The sequence below is a fragment of the Ursus arctos genome, unplaced genomic scaffold (genome assembly GCF_023065955.2).
Source record: "Ursus arctos isolate Adak ecotype North America unplaced genomic scaffold, UrsArc2.0 scaffold_2, whole genome shotgun sequence".
NCBI classification, from domain to species: Eukaryota; Metazoa; Chordata; class Mammalia; order Carnivora; family Ursidae; genus Ursus; species Ursus arctos.
In genome coordinates, this window is record NW_026622874.1 from 21,748,036 (window position 1) to 21,770,617 (window position 22,582).

General features: G+C 37.4%; 1 protein-coding gene across 1 annotated transcript in view; it reads left to right on the forward strand.

Moving 5' to 3' along the window:
- Positions 1-17,465, forward strand: part of TRMT1L (tRNA methyltransferase 1 like) — a 45,234-nt gene extending 27,769 nt beyond the window's left edge. Inside the window, exons 11-15 of the mRNA XM_026509228.4 lie at positions 10,011-10,089; positions 12,692-12,858; positions 13,402-13,464; positions 14,778-14,904; positions 15,008-17,465. Coding sequence (XP_026365013.1) covers positions 10,011-10,089; positions 12,692-12,858; positions 13,402-13,464; positions 14,778-14,904; positions 15,008-15,260 — 689 coding nt within the window. The 3' untranslated portion in view covers positions 15,261-17,465. The remainder of the gene's footprint in view (positions 1-10,010; positions 10,090-12,691; positions 12,859-13,401; positions 13,465-14,777; positions 14,905-15,007) is intronic.
- The last annotated feature ends 5,117 nt before the right edge of the window (positions 17,466-22,582 follow it).

A 22,582-nucleotide genomic window follows, 5' to 3' on the forward strand; every position in this document is an offset into this window, starting at 1 on the left:
CTTGAGTTCTTCAGTTCTGGGAAATTTTTTTTTCTTAATTCCAGCATAGTTAACATATAGTGCTATATTGGTTTCAGGTGTACAATATAGTGACCCAACAGTTCATACATTCCTCTGTGCTCACTTAGACAAATGCACTCCTAATCCCCTTCACTTATTTCACACAACTCCCGTCCCACTTTCCCTCTGGTAACCATCTGTTTGTTCTCTATAGTTAAGAGTCTGTTTTTTGGTCTGTCTCTTTTTTTTTTCTTCCTTTGTTCATTTGTTTCTTAAATTCCACATATGAGTGAAATCATACGATATTTGTCTTTCTCTGACTGGCTTATTTTGTTCAGAATTATACTCTCTAAATCCATACAGGTTGCAAATAGATTTCATTCTTTCTTATGGCTGAATAATATTCTTGCATGTGTGTGTTTATGTGTATACCACATCTTCTTTATCCATTCATCTCTCAGTGGACACGGGCTGTTTCCATAGTTTGGCTATTATAAATAATGCTGCAGTAAACGTAAGGGTACATATATCCCTTCAAATTAGTGATTTGATATTCTTTGGGTAAATGCCCAGTAGTGCAATTACTGGATTGCAAGGTAATCATAGGGTAGTTTTTTAAAAATTTTTTGAGGAGGGGTGCCTGGGTGGCTCAGTCATTAAGCATCTGCCTTCAGCTCAGGGTGTGATCCCAGAGTTCTGGGATCGAGCCCCACATCAGGCTCTATGGTCCGCTGGGAGCCTGCTTCTTCCTCTCCCACTCCCCCCTGCTTGTGTTCCCTCTCTCGCTGGCTGTCTCTCTCTCTCTTTCTGTCAAATAAATAAATAAAATATTTAAAAAAAAAATTTTTTTTTGAGGAATCTCCATACTGTTTTCCACAGTGGCTGTAGCAGTTTGCATTCCCACCAACAGTGCACAGGGTTCCTTTTTTTCCACATCCTCGCCCCCACTTGTTGTTTCTTGAGTTTTTTATGTTAGCCATTCTAACAGGTGTTAGGTGTTATCTCATTGTGGTTTTGATTTGCATTTCCCTGAGTGACATTGAGCATCTTTTCACGTGTATATTGGCCATCTGTATGTCTTCTTTGGAGAAATGTCTGTTCAAGTCTTCCACTAATTTTGGGGGGGTTACTTGGGGGTTTTGGTATTGAGTTATATAAGTTCTTTCTATATTTTGGTTACTAACCCTTTATTGGATTTATCATTTGCAAATATCTTCCCCCACTCAGTAGACTTTTTGTTTTGTTGGTTGTTTCCTTTGCTGTGCTCAAGCTTATTATTTTCACATAGTCCCAGGAGTTTATTTTTGCTTTTGTTTCCACTGCCTGAGGAGACAGACATATCTGGAAGGATGTTGTTATGACCAATTTCAGAGAAATTACTGCTTGTGCTCTCTTCTAGGATTTTTATGGTTTCCTGTCTCACATTTAAGTCCTTAATCAATTTTAAGTTTATTTTTTTGTGTGTGATGTAAGAAGGTGGTCCAGTTTCATTCTTTCCCATGTAACTATCCAGTTTTCCAACACCATTTGTTGAAGAGACTGTCTTTTTCCCATTACATATTCTTGCCTCCGTTGTCAAAGATTAATTGACCATATCATTGTGGGTTTACTTCTGGGCTGTCTGTTTTCTGTTCCATTGATCTGTGTGTCTGTTTTTGTGTCAATACAATACTGTTTTTATTACTACAGTTTTGTCATATAACTTGAAATCTGGAAATATGATAACTCTAGTTTTGATTTTCTTTTTCAAGATTGCTTTGGCAACTCAGGGTCTTTTGTGCTTTCATACAAATTTAGGATTGTTGTTCTAGTTCTGTAAAAAAATGTTGTTGTATCTTGATAGGGATTGCATTTAATCTGTAGATTGCTTTAGATAGTATGGACATTTTAACAATATTTGTTCTTCTAGTCCATGAGCATGGAATGTCTTCCCATTTCTTTATGTCATCTTCAGTTTCTTTCATCAGTGTTTTATATTTTTCAGAGTACAGGCTCTTCACTTCTTTGGTTAAGTTTATTCCTAGGTGTTTTATTACTTTTAGTGCAATTGTAAACAGGATTGTTTCCTTCCTCTCTCCCTCCCTTCTTTCCTTCCTTCCTTCCTTCCTTCCTTCCTTCCTTCCTTCTTTTTTTGAGAGAGAGAACAGGGGAGGGACAGAGGGGGAGAGAGAGAGAGAATCTTAAGTAGGCTCCACACCCAGTGCAGAGCCTGAGGTGGGGCTCAATTTCATGATCCTGAGATCATGACCTAAGCCAAAATCAAGAGTCAGATGCTTAACCCACTGAGCCACCCAAGTGCCCCAGTGGGATCATTTTCTTAATTTCACTTTTTGCTACGTTATTATTAGTGTGTAGAAGTGCAACAGATTTCTGTACATTGATTTTGTTTCCTGCAAACTTACTGAATTTGTTTATCAGTTCTATCAGTTTTTGGTGGAATTTTTAGGGTTTTCTATGTATAGTATCATGTCATCTGCAAATAATGAAAGTTTGACTTCCTCCTTACCAATTTCAGTGCCTTTTATTTCTTTTTGTTGTCTGATTGCTGTGGCTAGGACTTCCAGTACTCTGTTGAATGAAGGTGGCAAGAGCTGATATCCTTGTCTTGTTCTTGACTTAGGGGAAAAGCTGTCAGTTTTTCCCCACTGGGTATGGTGTTAGCTGTGGGTTTTTCATATAAAGCCTTTATTATGTTGAGGTATGTTCCCTCTAAACGTACTGGTTTTTATCATGAATGGATGCTATACTTTGTCAGTTGCTTTTTCTGCATCTATTGAAGTAATCATATAGTTTTTATCCTTTCTTTTGTTGATGTGATATCATATTGATTGGTTTGTAAATATTGAATCACCCTTGCAATACTGGGAATAAATCCCACTTGATCATGATGAATGATGTTTCGAATGTATTGTTGGATTTGGATTCGGTTTCCTAATATTTTGTTTGTATGATCTGTCCATTGATGTAAGTGGGATATTGAAGTCTCCTAAGTTACTGTATTACTATCAGTTAGTTCCTTTATGTTTGTTATTAACTGTTTTATATATTTCGGCGCTCCCATGTTGGGTGCATAAATATTTACAATTGTTATATCTTGTTTTTGGATTGTCCCCTTTATTATTATGTAGTATTCTTGTCTCTCTTTACAGTCTTTGTTTTAAAGTCCATTTTGTTCAGTACAGGTATTGCTATGCCATCTTTCTTTTGACATCCATTTACATGTTAAATGTTTCTCCATCCCCTCACTTTCAGTCGGCATGTATCTTTAGGTCTGAAATGAGTCTCTTGTATGTGGCATATAGATGGATCTTGTTTTTTTATCTGTTCCATCACCCTGTTTCTTTGGATTGGAGAATTCAGTCCATTTACATTGAAAGTAATTATTGATTATGTATTTATTGCTTTTGGTACTTCTTTTGTGGTTGTTTTATACTTCTCTGGTACTTCTCTTGCTCTTTTTCATAGTTTGTTGTCTTTCTTTAGTCATGTATTTGGATTCCTTTCTCTTTATTCTTTGCATATCTATTAGTGGTTTTTGATTTGTGGTTACCATTAGATTTGTATATAACATCTTCAGCATATAGCAGTCTGTATTAAGTTGATGGTCATTTAAGTTTGAGCCCACTCGTTACTCCTCTCCCTCCACTATTGTAGGTATATAGTGTCATGTTTTATATTCTTTTATTTTGTGAATCCCTTGACTGATTTTTACAGATACTTATTTTTACTGCTTTGTTTCCTACGTCTCTTATTCTTACTTACAGTCCTTTCTTCCCCAAAAGTCCCCTTTAACATTTCGTGTAGGGCTGGGTCAGTGATCATGAACTCCTTCAGCTTTTGTCTGTCTGAGAAAATCTGTCCTTCTATTCTGAATGATAGCCATACTGAATAGAGTATTCATGGCTGCAGATTTTTTCCTTTAAGTACTTTGAATATGTCATGCAACTCTCTTCTCGCCTGCAGAGTTTCTGCTGAAAAAGCCACTGATAACTTTATGGGGTTTCCTTTGTATGTAACTTTCTCTTTGCTCTTACTGCTTTTAAATTTTTCTCTGTCACTACTATGTGTATTCGTGTGGACTTCTTTGGGTTGATTTTCTTCGGGGAATTTCTGTGCCTCCTGGATCTGGATATCTGATACCTTTTCCAGATTAGGGGAATTTTTATCTATGATTTCTCAAATTTCCTGCCACCTTTTCTCTCCTTCTTCTGGGATCTCTATAGTGTGAATGTTATTACGCTTGATGGAGTTGCTGAGTTCCCTAAGTTTATTCTCATTTGCATAATTATTTTTTTCCTCACCAGTTGAGCTTGATTACTTTCCATTACTCTATTTTTCAAGTCACTAATTCCCTCCTTTGTTTAGCCATCCAGTGTATTTTTTATTTCACTTATTGTGTCCTTCATCTCTGATTGGTTCTTTTTTCTCTTTGTTAAGGGTCTCATTGATGTCTTCACTCTTTTTCTCAATACCAGTGAATATCTTTATGATCATTATTTTTCATTCTCTGTCAAGCATATTACTTATATCTGTTTTGTGCAGATGTCTTGCTTTGGTTTTGTCCTGTTCTTTTATTTGGGACATACTCCTCTGTCTTCTCATTTTTTCTAACACTGTTTTGTGTGTTAGGAAAGTCAGCTACATCTCCTGCTGTTGAAAGTAATGGCCTTATGAAGAAGAGATCCTGTAGAGCCCTGAAATGTAATGTCCCCTGTTCACCAGAACCTGCCACTTCAGGGGTGTCTCCTCTGTATGTTATGCACCCTGCTGTTGTGTCCTGGCCGCTTTTTCCTCCAGTCCAGTTGTCTGCAGAAGCTCTCTTTGTCTGTTATGGGCAGTGTTTCATCCCCAGCCACGGTGGGGTGTGAGGTTTTAACAAGATGTGAGGCAGTCTGCTTGCAGAATGAGACCTGCAGGGACTGGGGACTCTGTGGGCAGGACACACTTTTTTTTTTTTTTAGGATTGTGTTTCAATAAAACTATTTATGGACACTGAAATTTAAATTCTATGTAATTTCCATATGGTACAAAATAGAATTCTTTTGTTCTTGTTTTCCAACCATTTAAACACACAATTTTAACAAAGTACACCAGGCTTCCAAAGGGCTGGTGGCAGCCACTGCCACTGAGACTGAGGCCCCGCAAAACACACAAGTCAGGAGATCAGGTGTTGGCAAGGTTTGTGTGGGTCTTCCGGGGGAGGGTACCTGCAGCACTGGGACTGAGGCAGGCTCAGCTGGAGGGGGTGGGGTATGGTGTAAGCAAGTTAGGTAGTGAATGTCTCTGGTTTCCACGGCCAAGTGTTATGCAGTGGGGGGGGGGGGGGGGGGCAGGGCAGAGAGATGGTGCCTGTCATCTCTTTTGTTCCTAGAGAAGTCCCTCTGCAATCCCTGCCCCTCTAGGACATGATCTGAAATGAGTAAAGTACTCTCCCTCCCCTTCGTCCCAGGCATTTTTCAAATTGCTGCTTCTCTGTGGAATCTCTGTGGGCTCTTTGTCATGCTGTCTCTTTAAGGGCAGGGTCGTAGCTTCCTGTTGCCCTCCAGGCTCTCCCAGAACGGAGCCTACTGATTTTTAAAATGCCAGACTTTCAGTCCCACTGGTTGTGAGAGCTCAGGAAATTCAGCCCCATCTCCCTTTCAAAGACAAACGTTATGGGTATCTGTCTTCCCTGTGTGGGCTCCCAGGTATGATACTCTGTTTCTCTCCCGTTTCCACTCCAGTGGCTTGCTCCCCATGGCAGATGCTGTTTTGCTTTCCACTGCATCTCTGTGCTTCCTACCCTCTTCAGTGTGGCCTCTTCTCTGCCTTTAGTTGAGGAGTTTGTTCTGCCAGTCCTCACGTTGTTTTCTGGGTTATTTATGATGATGTGAGTGTTATCTAATTGTATCCATGGGACGAGGTGAACTTAGGGTCCTCTTATTCCACCACCTTCCCAGCCCTGGGAAATTTTTTCTCTTAACTCTTCTTTCTTTTCTGTCAGACGTGAGGTGGAGCTTACAATTTTTTACCAGCTTTATTCAGATATAATTGACAAAAACTGTGTAACTTTAAGGTGTACAATGTGTATCACTGATTTCATGTACATGTATAATGAACTACCACGATAAGATTAGTTAACAGTTTCATCACGTCAGTTACCTTTGTGTGTGTGTGTGATGAAAACACTTAAGATTTATACTCTCTTAGTAAATTTCAATGATACAATCTAGCGTTAATTTTAGTCACCACGCTGTACATTATTAGATCCCCATATCATCTTATAACTGAAAGTTTATAGCCTTTTACCAGCATCTCATCATTTTCCCCACCCCTAGGTCTTAGCAAATACCAATCTGCTCTGTTTCTATGAGTTCAGCTTTTTTAGATTTGACGTGTAAGTGAGATCATAAAGTATTTCTTTCTCTGATTTATTTCACTTAATATAATGCCCTTAAGATTAATTCATGTTGTCACAGATTGCAGGGTTTCCCTCTTTTTCACAGTTGAATGATATTCTATTATATATGTACCACATTTTTTTTAAATTTTTCTTTTTTGAGTATAGTTGACATATAGTTATGTTAGTTTTAGGTGTACAGCTTAGTGATTTTGACAGATTTATACATTATGCCGCAAGTATAGCTACCATCTGTCCTATTACGTCACTATTACAGTATCATTGATTGTATTCTTATGCTGTGTCTTTTATTTCCATGACTTATCCAGTCCATAGCTGGAGGCCTATATCTCCCTCTCCCCTTCACCTATCTCCCCTTCCTTCTGGCAAACATCAGTTTTTCTCTATAGGTCTGACTCTGCTTTTTGCTTGTTTATTCATTTGTGGGGTTGTTTAAATTTTTTTTTAGATTCTACATGAGTGGGATCATATGGTATTTGTCTTTCTCAGTCTGACTTATTTCACTTAGCATAATGCCTTCTAGGTCCATCCTTGTTGTCTTAAATGGTACAATCTCATCCTTTTTAATGAATGCATAATGTTCCATCGTGTGGGTATATATAAATACCACATTTTCCTTATCTATTGATATCCCTCTATTGATGGACACTTAGGTTGCTTCCGTATCTTGGCTGTTGTAAGTAATGCTGCAGTAAGTATAAGGGTGCATGTATCTTTTCGAATTAGTGTTTTTATATTCTTTGGGCAAATACCCACTAGTGGAATTCCAAGAAAGTGAATGATAACCCAAGAATGGCCTGAGGGAAGTTAGTGGGAGAGCGTGATTTAAAATAACTCTTCTGGGGGGTGCCTGGGTGGTGCAGTCGTTAAGCGTCTGCCTTTGGCTCAGGGCGTGATCCTGGCGTTCTGGGATCAAGCCCCACATCAGGCTCCTCCGCTATGAGCCTGCTTCTTCCTCTCCCACTCCCCCTGCTTGTGTTCCCTCTCTCGCTGGCTGTCTCTATCTCTGTCGAATAAATAAATAAAATCTTAAAAATAAAATAAAATAACTCTTCTGGGGCTTAAATGAACTGAACAGTCCATAGTAGAATATAGCCCCAATTTGGACAGTCTTTTCATTTCTTGGGCGTTTGGCTCTATAGATTTACCTGATTGTTATTTTCCAACTCTCCTTTTTAAATTTCTGTCATATTTTCTGTTTTTAAGTTACTTCATATTTTCTCATTGTTTCTTTTTTAATAGTGTTCTATTCTTGTTTCAGAGATTTAAAATCTAATCTTAGCTCTCCAAGAATAGTGGTTATAATTGGGTATATTTTTATTTAAGGGAGGATAGCTTTTTTTAGTTCTGTTTTGTATGTTGTTTCTGTTATTTTGTTGTTTTAGTTCTTCTGTTTCCTAACAATTTCTGTTTCTTGTCCTCTGTCATGGTAGATCTCAAATGTCTAATGGTCTTTGATTGTCCACACTGAGTTTTTTGGAAGCCCTGGAGTCAGGACTTAAAAGACTGGTAGATTTTACTGTAATGAGAAGGCACCAGTCTGTCTTTTCACTAGGAGATCCCCAGATGAAAATGAATGTGTTAGGTCTTTTCTCTTGGATTGGTAAGTTTTTCTAGAGAAATCTTTGAATCTTCCAATAGCTTTCTAGGAGCCGTGTTGGGGAAGGAGATTTAGAAGTTCTTACCATTTATGATGTCTTTTACTTAATCCCTTTCTTTTCATAAATCTTATTCTCAACTGTGACTGCTGCCTCTGGTTCCAGGTCCTCCATGGTTCAGCCTCCCCCAAGATTAACTTCATTTTTTGGAATGAGGAAGCATAGAAGTCTGATTGTGGGTATTAAAGAAGAAAATCTAGGGGTCTTCAACCCCTTAAAATTTTTAGCCAGACCTCTTTTTTGCACTACTGCCCTATACCCATCTTTCAAAATGATCAGTACCTTCCATTCTCAGGTCTTTCTGGGGTCCCACAACACTAGTGGGCTTGCTGTTTTATTGGTAGCCTGTCTGCCCATTTCAGGCTTAGCTTTACCATTGTCTGGACTGCTAAATCAGTTATCCCCTTGTGTACCTTATTTCCACTTCTAAAATTTTATTGACATCTCTTATCATCTTCTGTTACCTCCTCTCCCATTTTATCTATCCTTGGGTTTGACTTTTATTCTTTGTTCTCATTTTAATAATGCTTTAAGAGATAGCAGAAATACAGTACATGTTCATTCCATTGCATTTAAATAGAGGTCTCCAAATATTTTTTAATTCCTCCTCTGGAATTGTCTTCATAGCCTATATACCAAGGACATGGACATACTAGTTTTGTTTACCCCTTCATTTTTTGCTACTATTAACTTGAAATGATAGTCCTGACCTGCCAAAGAGGGAATTTGCTATTGCTGGCCTAGCACTGAGAAATCCTAGGCAAGGGGCTTGGGAAAAGACATACGTTGATATGATGGGAGCATTCTGTAAATGCATCAGGAAACATACTAATAAAAATTCATGTGTGTGCTGCCTGTGGTAAGTGGGTATAACTGACAGAACTAAAAGTATTAATTGCCCTAATTTGGGTAATACTGACTATAGTATTATAATTTACTTATAATTTACTTATTGAATGGTTCCAGGAAGACTTCTTGAATATATTCACATGTTTGAGGAACATAATGCTGAAAACTAGATCTAGTAAAAACAGTGAGGGAAGAAGCCTTCAAGTAAATCTAAAATAAAATCACCTGTCCATGCATTATCCCATTTAATTACATTGAATAACAGTGATGTCTGATAGCAATATACTATATACCTATGTCTCTGCCATCATAATTCTGAGTTCTGGATATATCTAGGACTGATTGATTAGATCAGGCCATTTCAAGAAGGTGAATAATAACCCAAGAATGGCCTGAAGGAGGTTAGTGGGAGAGTGTGATTTAAAATAACTATTCTAGGGCTTAGTGAACTGAACAGTCCATTGTAGAATATTGCCCCATTTTGGAAACTAAGAATAATGCTAGTACTTCCCCAGTTTCCTTGGGATTATATCAGGCCTCTCATTGTTCTTTTAAACTGAATTAAGAATCTTCTAGCCTATATTTTGGGGGCTGAATACGAATCAAGCCTAGGGAGTAATTTGTTTTCTTCCCCATTGCAGAAGTAACTAATGAGAAATGTCTTTAGATGGGATGTGCTATTTGTTAAAACTCATCAACCTTTTCACATAACATGTATACATTTTATTGCATGTTAATTATACCCCCATCAGTTGATTTTAAATGGGTATCTTGTGGACTTCTAAAGATTTTCTCCTAAATTATTTCATGCAGCATAGTGACTAAAAGCTAGTAAAAGTTATGCCTCTAATAAGCCATTTGACATGGATTTCTGTGGCCTCTCTTAAGCTTTAATTCTCTGATGTGGATAATTGAGATATAACAGTATCTGCTTCAGAGAGTTGTAAGGATTAAATTTTTAAAATGCATATAAAGTACTTAGCATAATACCTGGCACATAGTAGATCCTCATTATGTAGTGGCTGCAAATTATTACAAATATAACAGTTACTATTTACATTGTCATTTCTCCTTTGATTTCTCTTTTTATAATATTTTCACAGAAAACCCATACAGACAGCTGCCCTGTAACTGTCATGGAAGCATGCCTGGAAAGACAGCAATAGAACTTGGACCTCTATGGTATGTGCTTAAGCAGAATAATATACAGATGGTCCCCAACTTGGGATTTTTCGACTTTATAGTGGTGCAGAGGCAATACACATTCAATAGAAAGTGTTTCATATTTTGAATTTTGATCTTTTCCCAAGCTAGCAAAATGCGAGTCTTCTCTCAGGATATTGGACAATAACAGCAAGCCAGTCACACATCAAGAGGGTCAACAACCAGTACGCTTACAACCATTCAGTTTTTCACTTTCAGTATAATACTCAATAAATTACATGAACTAGTCAATACTTTATTATAAATAGGCTTTGTGCTAGATGATTTTGCCCAACTGTTAGCTAATGAAAGTGTTCTGAGCATGTTTAAGGTAGGTTAGGCTAGGCTATGACGTTCAGTAGGTTAGTCTATTAAATGCATTTTTTTTTTAATATTTTATTTATTTGAGAGAGAAAGTGAGAGCACAAGCCCCGGGGCAGGGGGAGGGGGCAGAGGGAGAGGTCGTCTGCCCACTGAGCAGGGAGCCTAATGCGGGACTCGATCCCAGGACCCTGGGATCATGACCTGAACCAAAGGCAGACAGTTAACTGACTGAGCCACCCAGGTGCCATATTAAATGCATTTTCAATTTAAGATATTTTCAACATATCCTGGGTGTACATAAGTCCATTGTAGGTCAAGGAAGATCTGTATTCAAAATTGATTTATATATTGATTTGATTGCTGATTTTTGATTATGTGTAGTGTAAAAGACAAATTTCAGTTTTTTTTTAAGTCTAGTCAAATAATTATGACTCTTCTACCCCTATGAATCTGAGATGTTTTTTGTTTTCAGATTTTTCTATACCATTATTCTCACAAGTTTGCAACAGTGCTAAGAGACAGTGGGATCAAAGAGAAGCCTGGCTGATCTGCAAACTAGATAATTCATTTCTGAATAGTAAGAATGAGGCTTTTTTCAATTGACAGTTTGTAGAACTAGGGTGTGATTATGAAGTGATCACCATAACTTTTTATAGAAGAGTCAATTAATATAAGAGGTCTTCAAGAAATTAGTTTCAAGTGAGTAGGGCATGTGACAGTAAAGGTTTGCTTTTGTTTTAGGTAAAGCTGTTCAGATGGGACTCAGCTGCAAATATTTAATGTATGTGTGCTTTTGCATCATTAGTATTGTGTTTTTAGTGACTTGAATTGTTTTTTATCAGAATCCTTACTTTTAGGTTGTTACTAGAGATTCTGATAGAAATTTGAGATTCCTAACAATATTGTGACAAAGAATCATTGCAGATTTCTACCTTGTTTATAAGGTCATGGTCAAGGTGTAGTCAATCTACTAAACCTAAAAATTAACTCAAATGGTAAAAGTTTGTGCTGATGCCCATTATTTTATCTTCATCTCATGTACCTATTCTAAAACTAAGAGTGACTTCACCAGCCTTTCCGTAGGAAAGCTGCTACATGTTGTTCTTACTCTTGCTGATCTCAGAACTGGGGAAATTAAGAGTAACAAGTTGCTGAATTTAGGATTTAGCCCAACTCTCTCATTTTACAGATGAGATGATTATGGCAGTGTTTTTCAGTGCTGGCTGAAACTGACCCCCAAAATTAGTAGTACATGCAAGATCAGAACTCAGGTTTTTTGGTTCCAGCCCTGAGTTGTAAACCATGTCGTAGATTTCCTCACTCAAAATCATTGTTCATGTCTTTACTCTCATGCATTCTTTCCCCCTTCTTCAGCTCCAATTCAGTGTGTCCTCTTTGAAGTCTTTCTTCAGTGCTTTAACCCAAAATTATCTCTAAATTCCATTTTAGTAAATCTTACATTGATCATTTGACACTTTAAAATCATATATCCTTTCATATATGTTTGCTAACCTAATAATAGCTATTATTCATTGAAGTTATACTCTGGACTAAGGATTTTATGTGTGCTATCTCATTAACTCCCATAACAAGTCTGAGAAGTTTTATTTTTCTATTTTATGATGAGGAATAGGAAACTCAAAAGCACTCAAGATTACATAGGTAGTAAGTGGTGGAGCCAGGATGAGAATCCAGGTTTATCTGACTTGGAATTTCATATTCTGTCCATTATACCTGTGATTCTCAAATGGTAAGCATATCAGACTTACCCTTGTGCCATGTTTTTAACAAAATCAGCATTACAGCATCTGATTCTCCTGTATCTACTCCAGCCCACCCCATCCTATGTATACACATTGGATTAAGATTTTACTGACTGGAATATGCATTATGAAAACTTCTATGTCACACTATGTGCCTGTCTAAATTTATAGGCTTTTATAGGGAAAACACTGTATAGTATACTTTGGTATATCCTCCATGTCCCCATGTACCACAGGGCTGTATACCTTACACCTTACATGAGGGTTCAATAAATGAAATTTCCATGAATAATCCCATTAGAGAACTAACATGATAAAAGGAGTGGGAAAATAGAAAATAATTTTTAAATTAAATCATAAATTCTTTAATTTCAGCATTTATTCCATCCTATACTTAATTATATATCTTAGTTGTAGTTGAATTATAGACTTTTTTAAATAGACATTTCTCAAACCCAGTTTCCTGTTTCCTTCTTTTTTTCCTTTTTTTTCAGGTCAAGCTCCCTTTTCAATACTGGATTCCTCAAAAGAATGCTATTTGAGTCTTTTCACCATGGTTTAGATGACATTCAGACCCTAATAAAGACATTAATCTTTGAATCAGAGTGTACTCCTCAAAGTCAGTTTTCAATTCATGCACCTTCAAATCTCAACAAGCAAGGTGACTAATTTATATTCAGGGCCTGAAATGAGTAACAGTTTTATTAAGATATGTATATATGTATATATTTTCCCCCCTAATTGCAGTAGATTAAAAGAACTAAAAATCTGTTGTGATTTTATTACTCTGTGTCTGCTTTCTATAAAGAGAAACCTTAGGTAATTCTAAGAAGAGTGTGGCCAAAAATTTTCATAACATCAGTTTGAGACACAGAGGCTGTTTACGCTTATTACTCATTAAGGCTGTTCTTTGTCCTTTATTTTCTCTTTAGTATAAATAGGCTTACAATTTGTAGTTTTATCAGGCTGTTGATACAAGGGTGGGACTATTAGACATTCTATTATTCTTATAAGTCATTAGAAGCAGCAGTTATTATTAAATGGTTAAAAAACTTTAATTCTTACAGTCTGTTTTTACCACAGAATCTCCTATATTTCATAAAAGCAATGTGGATACAATTTAATAAGTTTTTATTTAAACTTCAAATTGTTGCTTCATGTTATTCTGTAAAATAATTTGTTATTCCCATTTTTTTAATTTTAGAAGAATATGGTGTGTTTATTAAAACTACAGATGATACCACAACAGATAGTTACGTTGCACAAGGTATGTATGTATGTATGTGTGCGTATATATGTAAATATATATTTATCGGTGCAAAAACGCAGATAGTAAAAGGGCAGGAAGAGACGAGATTGCCTTGGAGGCCTACTCTAAAATGCTTTTTCATTATACGGACAATGTAATTATAGTGAAACGTGTTTATCTTGCATTTGCATATTCAAAATTTCTATTAACATGTACTTGTTCACATCTCTGATACATGGTGATGCCCTTGAAAGAACTGTAAGACCTTGAAGAACCATGTGAACCAAACTAAGACCAAATTATATTTGATATTTGATAGTTATAAAGATTAAGTTTTATTCTAATTCTTCTAAACTTTCTCATCAGCGTATGATTTTTTTTAAAGATTTTATTTATTTATGTGAGAGAATGAGCAGAGGGGGGCAGAGAGACAGAGAAGCTGACTCACTGCTGAGCAGGAAGCCTGACGTGGGGCTCGATCCTGGGACCTGGAGATCATGACCTGAGCTGAAGGCAGACGCTTAACCAACTAAGCCACCCAGGCACCCCTCTAAATGTGTTTTGAATACTGGTAAAAAGAACTAGTGTTAAGGTTGAAAGAGCAAAGGAGTAGAATTACAAGCTGTAATTTTGTATTAGTTGCTCAACATTTTAGTGTTGATATTCAAAGACAAGAAAACCTCAACTCCTTTTGATAGTATATGGTTTAGTGGCGTGATGACTCAGTCAGTTGAGCACCTGACTCTTGGTTTCAGCTCAGGTCATCTCAGAGATCGAACCCCACGTCAGGCTCCACACTCCGTGTGAAGTCTGCTGGAGATTCTCTCTCAGCCCCTCCCCCTGCTCTCTAGAATAAATCTTTTAAAAAATAATATATGGTTTTAATAACTATATATGCTCTCTCCAACAGTCATGTTCAGTTGGTATCTTCAACTGTCTAACATTCAAATCATCTAAAATATTTCTTCTACTTAATTTCTCTGTCGGAGGGAAAAGGTACTATGGTACATTGCAAAAAGCATTAGATTTAAGAGCATCATTTTACTTCTGTTTATTGCATAACTTCAGCCAGTCCGCTCACCTTCAGCAGAGGTGTCTTAAATCTTTTTTAGAGTAAGGTAAAACGTAAGTTTTAAAAATATTTAAAGTCTCTGAGCCTTTTTTCATATATAGATTAAGGGAATGAGACTAATCTCTATGAGTTGTTCTCTAGCTCTAAAATTATTATTCTAAGACTGATCAACATTTAAACTTTCATGATAGGAAATATCAGGCCAAAAATAGTCATTATAAAGGTTTTATATCTGATTTTGTTTATATGTGTGTTTCAGGAAAGAGAAAAGGTAATGAAACAATCACAACTTTAGCCAAAAGGCAAAAGACTGATGTCAGTACTGAACATCCTCCCTTTTATTACAACATCCACAGACACAGCATTAAAGGAATGAATATGCCAAAGTAAGATAGCCAGTGAATGGCAAAATGTATATTTTGTATTTTAATGACATTGTGATTTAAATAAGATACAGAATCTCATTTTTATTTCCTTTCCTTGCTGCAGGTTAAAGAAGTTTTTGTGCTATCTTTCCCAAGCAGGCTTTCGAGTAAGCCGAACTCATTTTGACCCAATGGGTGTCCGTACAGATGCACCTCTGATGCAGTTTAAATCGATCCTTTTGAAGTACAGCACCCCTACCTCTACCGGAGGCCAGTCGGAGGGCCACGTCCAGTCAGCGTCCGAAGACACAGCAGCTGACAGGGTTGAAGTGCCAGTGAACGACAAAGCAGAAGCAAGCAGTTGCAGAAGATGGTAAATGTAGAGGAGAGTTATTCAGATGTCTGTATAGATGGCCTAATAGTTCTCTATACCAACTGTAGTTCTTTTTCTATTCTTTTAATTCAGTGGTGTAAAAATAAAAAACAGTGCTGTTTTCATTCAGAAAATTAGCAGTTTCTAACTTAGTTTGGGAGCTATGCTTTTTCTTACTGTAAAGAAAACTTAAAATTTTAATGAAAACATTTCATATGAAGCCAAGTTTATGACTGAGATCACCCTACCATTTAGTAACTCAGAAAACTTTCACTTGCAAAGTGTTTGGAATTTTATGTCTGTCTGGAAGTCATCCTTTACTGTTCTTAATCACACGTCTACTGAAGCTGATTCATCTTTGTTTTCTGTTTGTAGCATACAAATGAAGCCAGAAGCCTTTTACATATGAAATTACCCTGAACAGAACAATGTCCTTTCACATCACTAATGCTATTTCACAATTACGAAGCTCAAATATGTTCCCAATTTTAAGAAATCATACTTTCCACATTGATCTTTTAACTTACTACTGGCTTTTGAGAATTTAAATACTTGCCTGAGATAGAAATACATTTTTCTTCTAAGTTAAGGTCTAGATGACACACGTCAGATTTTGTCAAAGTAAACTGAGACCACTGTTCTAATATAATAATTGTTCATAAGCACTGCAATTCTGAAGAGGAGAGCGTTTGCTGTAAATTAAACTGGGCGATCCCCAGTGCCTCAGTGAATGCACGTTCAATATTCACTTGCTTGGCTGTGCTAACTCTCAGAAGTAAGACTTGTCAACTTATGAACTTATGAAGTGAGGATTTTTTCTTTGTGGGGGAGGGATTTGTTTTGTTTTTGGTGTATGTGCTCATTTTTTTTGTATAAGTAGCCCAGGCTATCATGACTATGAAAATTAGTAGAAATTCCATTAATAAATATTGTTCTTGCTTCATTTTGAATGTCAGAGTTTGGATAAAAGGATTTGGTATAAAGTTTAGATTTTTATCTCAAGGACTTAATCCATATTCACCCTGAAGTATTTCTTAGAGGAAGTAACTTTTTACAAGTATTTATTACTGGCTTGGAGGATGAAGAGGGATTTAGAACTGAAAGGTCTTAATGTAAGAAAAAAAGCAAGGACACCCAGGTGGCTCAGTCAGTGCAGCTTCTGCCTTGGGCTCAGGTCATGATCCCAGGGTCCTGGGATTGAGCCCCACATCGGGCTTCTCCCTCTGCCACCCGCCCCCCACTCATGCTTGCTTGCTCTCTCAGGTAAATAAAATCTTAAAAAAAAAAAATCACACCCATGACATATACAAAAATCCAGAGAGTGAGGTTAACATAGTATATTAGCAGAAATTTAAAAAAAATCTCTTTGTGTTATTACAGCATAGTTCTAGCAGGATATATTTTTCTCACATTAACAGAGTCATGTTTGTTATTTTTTTTTTTAAGATTTATTATTTATTTATTTGAAAGAGATAGCCAGCGAGAGAGGGAACACAAGCAGAGGGAGTGGGAGAGGAAGAAGCAGGCTCATAGCGGAGGAGCCCGATGTGGGACTCGATCCCGGAACGCCGGGATCACGCCCTGAGCCGAAGGCAGATGCCTAACGACTGCGCCACCCAGGCGGCCCAGAATCATGTTTTATTAAAATAAAGGAATAGGTGAAATGCAAGTTAGTTTCTATGATGACCATAAAAAAACTTTTAATTCTTGCCAGTTCAAACTATTATGAATGAACACAAAAAGAAATAAAAATTATTAGTTTTGTTGATATAGTTAAAAATTATTATAAATCCAGAATGCAAACCAGCACTTGGACCATCTGATTAAGTACATTTTGTTAAATTGAGTATCAGTCTCAAAGTTTGCTAAATGCTTATCAGCATAACATTTTGATCAGTGATAAAGTTGGGTTTTATGCCAGGAGCCTAATTTGATATCAAAGTGTATTAATTCCTGTTATTTAAAATATATGTATTAATTTCACATACACAGGCAAATTTTCCAAAGAAGGTGTGGGAAGTAGTTAAGAACTCTGTTTAGGTCATGTATCAACCTAAAGAGGAAATCATTTTAAGATTCCAAATAATGCTACATTAGCACCTTGTTCCTTTCCATAACAACTATAGTAGTTTGGGACACATGAATGTTGACTGCATTGTAAAGTAACATGAATTGTATCCCTCCATTAAAATTTGATTAACACAAGAAACCAGTTTTTACTCTACCATCAGGAAGCCAGTGTGTTGACTCTGCTAGTCGCTTGCTACTCTAACCATACACTCGGGATATAGTAGGAGAAGGAAAGAAGAAATGGGTTTGGGAGCCAACATGGTTGGAACTGGCTTAAAACTCTCCACTCTGAATAAATGTATGATGTTCTGGTTTCCAGAAAACGGAACTGGAGACCAGTTTAATAATCTCAAAGGCCTAGGAATTTCTTTTCTCAGTGCATAACTGCTCTGGTAAATGGCCACAAGTTACTTTGGAGAAGGCTAAGAGGAAGATGCATATTACATCCTTGTGATGTTATGGCAGAGTCCTTTACCCAAAGCGCTCTGGGAATATGAATTAAATTAGGCCTGGGAATTGCTAAGGGATCATGCCTAATATAGTAGCTCCAGATGTCCATCAACAGATAAAGATGATGTGGAACACACACACACAGTGGAATACTACTCAGCCATCAAAAATGAAATCTTGCCATTTGCAATGGTGTGGATGGAACTAGAGGGTATTAAGCAAAATAAGTCAATCAGAGAAAGACAATGATCATAGGATCTCACTCATATGTGGAATTTAAGAAACAAAATAGGATCATAGGGAAAGAGGAAAAAATAAAACAAGACAAAATCAGAGAGGGAGACAAACCATAAGAGACTTAATCATAGGAAAAAAACAGGGTTGTTAGAAGGGGAGGTGGGTGGGAGGATAGGGTAACTGGGTGATGGGCATTATGAAGGAGAACATGTGATGTAATAAGCACTGAGTGTTATAAAGACTGATGAATCACTGAACTCTACCTCTGAAACTAATGATACATTATATGTTAATTGAATTTATTTTTAAAAAATAATTTAAAGAACAATATAGTGGCTCAGATCAGACCTATAGCTTTTAGTTATATAAATCAAATAGGACCACTCTGGTCCTTTGGCTCACATGATCAATTAGCCGAAGCAAAAAAAATCCCTGTCAGAATATACTGATCATTCTGTCAGTCTTACTATTACAGTAACTAAAATTATGTCCACCCTTCTGGTCTAGCAGTTAAGGGAAGTAGGTTTCTGACACAGTGCTGCCTGGGCAATGCCCACTGAATAAGTAGGTCCATTTCAACAGAAGCATCTTCCACAGGCATCGCTGGCCAATCAACATACTATAAAGCTTTTCAAGGATGCTCTGCTCACCACATTTCCCAAAGCCTACATAGAGAGCTGACCAGGCTCTCATGAGATATATAGTGAGACAACGGGTAAGCAGACCACCTATAATACATCCTCTCCAACGTTCCTCTAAGTCTTTGATTTCCTTTCTTTACATTTTATCAAAGAATTTCTAGCATCTTACCTCCAATTTAGATGAGCCAGTGCTGAGTTTTTCTTTCAGCCAAGTAAACAGAGCGACATCCTGCCGTTCAAGCTGACAAATTGAGTGAAAATTTCTGGTACAAGTGTATTCATATCAATAATTTAACCCAATTTAAAATTACGTTCCTATAAGACCCAACATATTTACACAGGTATACTCCACATATCATTAGTATATTTGATCAAAACAGCATTTTTTCAGGTCACATTTTGCATTTGTTCCCAAGGACATGCTGGGATCTGACTCTAATTATATCCTGCAGGCAATAAAGGAATGTAAAGATACAGCAGATAGGCTGCTTTTTCCAAGGGAACTCCCTAAAGTGAGGTTAAGGGTCATCTGCCAAAGCAGCGGACATCCAAGGGGTTTCTTCCATTTTAAGTGAGGCTTAGTGGAGTTAGGATTTAGGATACTCATCCAAACCTTTCCAAAATTCTTATCCAATGCTCAGAGTACTCCTGTTTGGGACGCCTGGGTGGCTCAGTTGGTTAAGCATCTGCCTTAGGCTCAGGTCATGATCCCAGGGTCCTGGGATGGAGCCCTGCTCTGGCTCCCTGCTCAGCGGGGAGCCTGCTTCTTCCTTCCTCTCTGCTGCTCCCCCTGCGTGTGCTCTCTCTCTCTCAAATAAAATCAAGGAAGGAAAAGAAAGGAAAAAGGGAAGGGAAGAAGGAAGGGAAGGAAGGAGGGAGGGAGGGAGGGAGGGAGGAAGGAAGGAAGGAAGGAAGGAAGGAAGGAAGGAAGGAAGGAAGGAAGGAAAAAAAGAAGGAAAGAAGGGAGAGGGAGGGAGGGAGGGAGGGAAAGGGAAGGAACAGAAAAAAAAAGAATGCTCCTGTTTCCTGACCAGTGTCTCTACTCTTGCTTGAAAAACACAACAACACAGCAAATTCAGCCAATTTACAGGAACAAACTCTTTCTTATCCAGTATCTCTACAGCTACAGGGGAGGTTGGAAAAGTGAACATGCCACAATTTTAGTCTCCATACAGGCTGACTTTCCCACATTAGGGAATTCACAAAGCCCACAAGAGGTTACAAAAGCAGAACATCTTTAAAAAAAAAAAAAAGTGTCTCCATTTGTCTATAATGCCTTGTCGTCCATAGCCGTATGATTGATCCCTTTCTTTGCTGCCGTCCTTTCCCCACCCAGAAAGGACCAACCCCTCTTCTAGCCCAAAAGATCCTTTATTAGCTCGGAAGAGGAGATAAAACTGTCAACTTTAAAATGTGAGGGGTGCCTGGGTGGCTCAGTTGGTTAAGCAACTGCCTTCAGGTCAGGTCATGATCCCAGGGTCTTGAGATCGAGTCCCACATCAGGCTCCCTGCTCAGTGGGGAGTCTGCTGCTCCCTCTCCCGCTCCCCTGCTTGTGCTCGCTTGCTCTCTAATAATTTTTTAAAATTAAAAAAAAATAAAATATGAGTAAACTGTATATTTGAAATCCCCAAACTACAAACTTCTTCAGCCTACTTTATGCAATTGAAATGGAATGAGAATGTTAGATCATGCAGGCCAGAGAATAAAATTTGCCAAGTAAAAACATTTCCTAGAAAGTGGCATATTAATTGCAATAGCTTATGAGACTTAGAACGACACAGTGTTGTTTTTAAATAGATTATATCCTGTAATTTACAGAAAGGCTAATAAGCAAGATTAATTTATCCAATGCCATTCTAAAACTGACAAGGGAAAGAGCTAGGATCCAGTGTCGGGCTGACCTCAGTGCCCTTGCTTTTAGCCACTTGGTGATCTGTCTTTAGTAAAGGAAATACATACATAAAACAAATAACTGTAAACGTGACCAAAGGGAGTCCCATAAAAAATTCTGGTACAGATTACAAAAGCATGGTTAGCCACTGGCCTACTGTACATTTTCTATCTGAAACCCTTTGAACTTTATACTCGATAATTATCCATGCAGATGCAGAAAGCATTTCCAGCTTCATTTCCATTTTCTACCGTCAAGACTTTCCCAAAACATATTTTTTGACTGACAGCAAAATCACTGCAGACTACAATGCCAGCATTCTGGGGACTTTATGTTGAAGGGAACAGTCATCCCACCAAAATTATGGGGTCCCCTCTCCACTATGCCTGGTCTCCTGTCTCACCCAGCTCCAGTTCACTTTCTGTAGAGAACTTATTGCCCCTCTCCTCCTGGATCAGTGGATCTGGTGGTAAGACAAAGTTTTTGTGGGTCCAAATACTCCTTAGACACACCATTAACCTATCCCATTTTCATGCCCATTTTGCACACTTGTCTTTCCAGTAAGGCAAAGTTAAGCCTTTTGTCATGTGTTTTTGATCTTGTTTCATCCTGCTAAATCAGTTACCATCGACTGTTCACCGTCCGTGTGAAAACACTAACTTCCCAATGTATTAACATCTATTATCTATCTCGACAATCCTTGCCTTTGACCTGTCAAATTTATTCATTAAAAAAAAAAATTATTCCTTTGGCATCATCTTAGTGGGGTTTGGTTTAAACCGGGCAGTTTACATTTTAATCCACAGACTAAAGAGAAAAAGTACATTTTTAGTAAATATCTTTTGCCAATTGAGCAGCACCTCCTTCAGTGTATTTTTATTACTGGTCACCAAATAAAATTTAGCCATCTTATTTTTTGTTAAGAGATTAATTTAGCTAGCAGAGTAGTATGCTTTTATCTTTACCTTAGGAATTGCCTGCTAAATTGTGTCTAGGCCCATAGTACTTATTTTTGTCTCCCCAAAACTCATGTTTAGGTCTTACCCTGAGTACCTCAATATTTGGCTGTATTTCAAAATAGGGTAAAGAGGTAATTTGGATTAAATGAGGTCATTGAGGTTGGGTCCTGATCTGACTGGTGTCCTTTGATTATGACACACACATGCATGAGGGAACAATATGTGCAGACAAAGGAAGAAACACCACCACCTTTGATCTTGGATTTCCAACGTCCAGACCCTTGTAGGAAAATAAATTTCTGTTGTTAAGTCACCCAGTCTGTGGTATTTGTTACGGCAGCTCTAGCAAACTAATACAGCCATCTAAAGTGGAAATTGGTAGTCAATGTTATATATATATAATGAAAGAAAAATCATTTAAGATTTTGAGGGGTTCATTTGAAATTTAGTGTAACTTAACACTGAAGACAACTCTCCAATTACAATCGGCTAAAATAACCACAGTTTAGCTATACAACTAATTTACCTATGAAGTCAACTCCTAATTAAAATTAGAAAAGGAAACTTGTGATTTCTAGCTTTATATTTCCAAAAGTACAGCAACTAGGGGAGAATTTCTTTAATAGGAAGGAAATGTATTCAAAAAGGTCACAGTTTTACACCAAATAAATTCTCTTAGGTATAAAGACATTCTATTTATAAGCATTAGAGTGCATCATTAAATGTTTAGACTGGAAGCAACTTTAGACACTTATTTGGGCCCAAAAGGCTAGCCAGAGCATGCTAAATGGCACAGGAAGTTTAACAGAAGACCCATTTGTCTTCTACAGACATTTTAAAAAATAACCTCATTAGAGAGAAGGCACCTACCATAAAATGCACCCTTTTAAAGTATTAAGGAATGGTTTCTGAGATTTTAGAATAAATAGAGCTGTGGAAGTATCACCACTAGTTTTAGACTCACTAATTTTCATTACCCTAAAAAGAAACCCCATACCTAATAGCAATCAGTTACTCCCTATTCACTCCTTCCCCAACCCCTGGCAATGACTACTTTCCATAGCCTATTCTGGGAGA